This window comes from Cucurbita maxima, unplaced genomic scaffold (assembly GCF_002738345.1).
Source record: "Cucurbita maxima cultivar Rimu unplaced genomic scaffold, Cmax_1.0 Cma_Scf00016, whole genome shotgun sequence".
Lineage (NCBI taxonomy): Eukaryota > Viridiplantae > Streptophyta > Magnoliopsida > Cucurbitales > Cucurbitaceae > Cucurbita > Cucurbita maxima.
The window spans coordinates 4,365,505-4,368,035 of NW_019272032.1; the positions used below are offsets into that span (position 1 = coordinate 4,365,505).

Consider the following 2,531-nt stretch of genomic DNA (forward strand, 5'->3'; position numbering starts at 1 on the left):
TTTTTTTTTTTTTTTTTTTTCTTCTTCTTTTTTCTCTCTCAAGGCAGTGGTACTAGAGCCAAGCATCTTGAAAAATCAAGGTTTCTTTCAATCAAATCTCTGTTTTCCTTTCTTTTCCTAGGTCATAAAGTTGTCCAGCCGATTTTTTGTAAAATATTGTGGAAAGCTTCCATTCCAAAAACATGTGAAGTGTTTTTATGGGTTATTTGTTTAGGCGGGATCAACACCAGTGACAAGATGCAACCAGAGAATCTGTGTATTTCCTCCCAACGGAATTCATGCTTTTCATTTTTACTTTTGGGAGGAGCAAAATCACCTGTTTCTCTTTTGTATCTCTGTTGAGGACTTGTAGTGCAAATTTTCGGTATCTTCACTGATTATTAGCCACCATCCTGCTTCCAAGAATTGTGAAAAATTGGCTTCTCTTAGCCTTTGTGATCATGGCTTACAAGATAAAGCCAAGGTTTTGGGGCACAAAATCTTTTTTTGTCTGTCCTTCATGAATTGGGAATCATGAACTGAGAGAAACAAAAGAACTTCGTGGTGTCTCGGGTTTTTTTTCTTTTTGGTAATCATCCCCTCAACAATGTAGTTTTCACTGGAGACGTCTATTGAAAAGCAACTTCTTATTTTTCATCCTAATGAAATATCATTTCTTATTGAAAATGAGATGCCCAAGGACTGATTGTTGGTGAATGTGGGATTGTATGTCCATTTTGAATTTGAGATTTCAAGTCATGGTTCATGAACTACGTGCTAGGGACAAATGCCCAAAACAAGTTGACATTATATACATACCTTGGGTTGGTATTTTGCTTTTAAAGTACAGTGCGGGTCGTATCTTTCTCTCAGTGGCTTTTGTCAGAAAGAACTTTTTGTTATTTATATGCACAGAACAACTGTCTCTGAGATATACACAGTGATAAGGAGGATAAAAAGAAAAAACGAGGGTTGGTGCCAAATATTTACACGGACAAGACTAATGGTGATATACAATTTTATTATTAATCAACCAAATGGTCAAGTAAATAACAAAGGGGTTAAAGTGAATGAGTTCAAGTTATGGTGGCTGCCCAATAAGGATTTAATGTCCTATGAGTTATCTTGACAACAAAATGTGGTAGGGCTAGACAATTGTCTCGTAAAAATCATTGAGGTGCACGGAATCGTGGAAATAAAAAAAAACAAAAAAACAAAATTGTGATTATCAATCTATAGTTGTGGCCTATTCAATTGTATTAAAGTCAGATTAGAAAGTGGCTTCTTCTATAATCTCCACTCTCTATGGTCACCCCTTTAAACGGGAGAAGTGGGCTATTTTACAAACTTCAGCTGTTCTTTTATTGCAAATTGGGTTAGGAAGGAATAACAGAACTTTTGGTGATTCCATGAGTCTTTTGGTAGTTTTTTGAACTCTGTAATTATCTTTAGTTTGTGGTGTAATTGTTACCCTTCCTTTTCCAACTATGCCTTGGCATTCTATTGGTCAAGTGGAAAGCTCTTTGTAGTCCGTTGTCTTAGGAACCTTTCCCCATTTGTATTATAGGTAGATGGCTTGAAACTTTTAAGACTTTTTTGTGATTGTATACCTTTATTATTTAATTTCAATTGATCAGAAATTAGAACTATTATACTTATAAAAACACTGATCAGTCTATCATTTTATTGATATAGCATTTTCCCCTGTCCATGGTGTCTCTTACAACTTTTTACTTATTATAAGTATGTCATGTTCACCCAAATACCGCACTACGGGAGAAACTATGCTTTGACGTTAATTTTATTTCCAGAATCAAAATTGATTAAATGACTAGCATAGATGAATTTTCTTTTCATTCAGATATCTCTGGCAAGACTCTGCTTAAAGTCAACACCATGCCAGTACAAACATCAAGCATTGACCGGTCGGAGTCTGATTTGAGCCAGCATAAATTAGAAAGATCGAAGACTGAGGCGTCAAAACATAAGTTTCTTGCTGAAGAGGCAGCTAAAATTTTTGATGACAAGGTTCCTGTTCATAAGAAGGTATAATACTGCAGAAACAAATTATTTTTCCTAACGTAAGGTATAGTTCAGATTACAATTTAGTCCTGCACTGCTGTACTTAGATGTTTTATATTGTTTTCTGTTCCATTCTTTTAATTAGAAGTCCCAGCATTTTATTTTCCTCAAAACATAATTTCATTTAGATATCTCTTGCTTAGTTATATTTGAATATATTTTTTTTGGTGCAAATGTTGAATTTTAATAATTTTCTTGAGTTTAGCAACATTTGAGGGTGGGATGAGGTGATTCCCGATGAATTTTAATTAATGCTTTGTAAATAGGCAATTTCTTGCTAGTTTGTGCATAGTTCTTGGATAAGACACCAATTACTATTCCGAATGTTGATGGTTCGACTCTCAACCTCTGCAATTGTCGAACTCAAAATAGACCATTTGCATGAAGGAGTTTAATCTAGAAAAAATAAACAGCAACAACCTAATGGCCGGGGAAAGGGCACACCCCACCCACCCCCCCCCCCCCCCCCC

General features: G+C 35.4%; 1 protein-coding gene across 2 annotated transcripts in view; it reads left to right on the top strand.

Moving 5' to 3' along the window:
- LOC111491605 (sterol 3-beta-glucosyltransferase UGT80A2-like) overlaps window positions 1–2,531 on the top strand; it is a 17,205-nt gene that overhangs the window by 3,971 nt on the left and 10,703 nt on the right. For both annotated transcript variants that reach the window (XM_023140576.1, XM_023140578.1), the window contains one exon: window positions 1,841–2,025. In XM_023140576.1, the coding sequence (XP_022996344.1) occupies window positions 1,841–2,025 (185 nt within the window). The remainder of the gene's footprint in view (window positions 1–1,840; window positions 2,026–2,531) is intronic.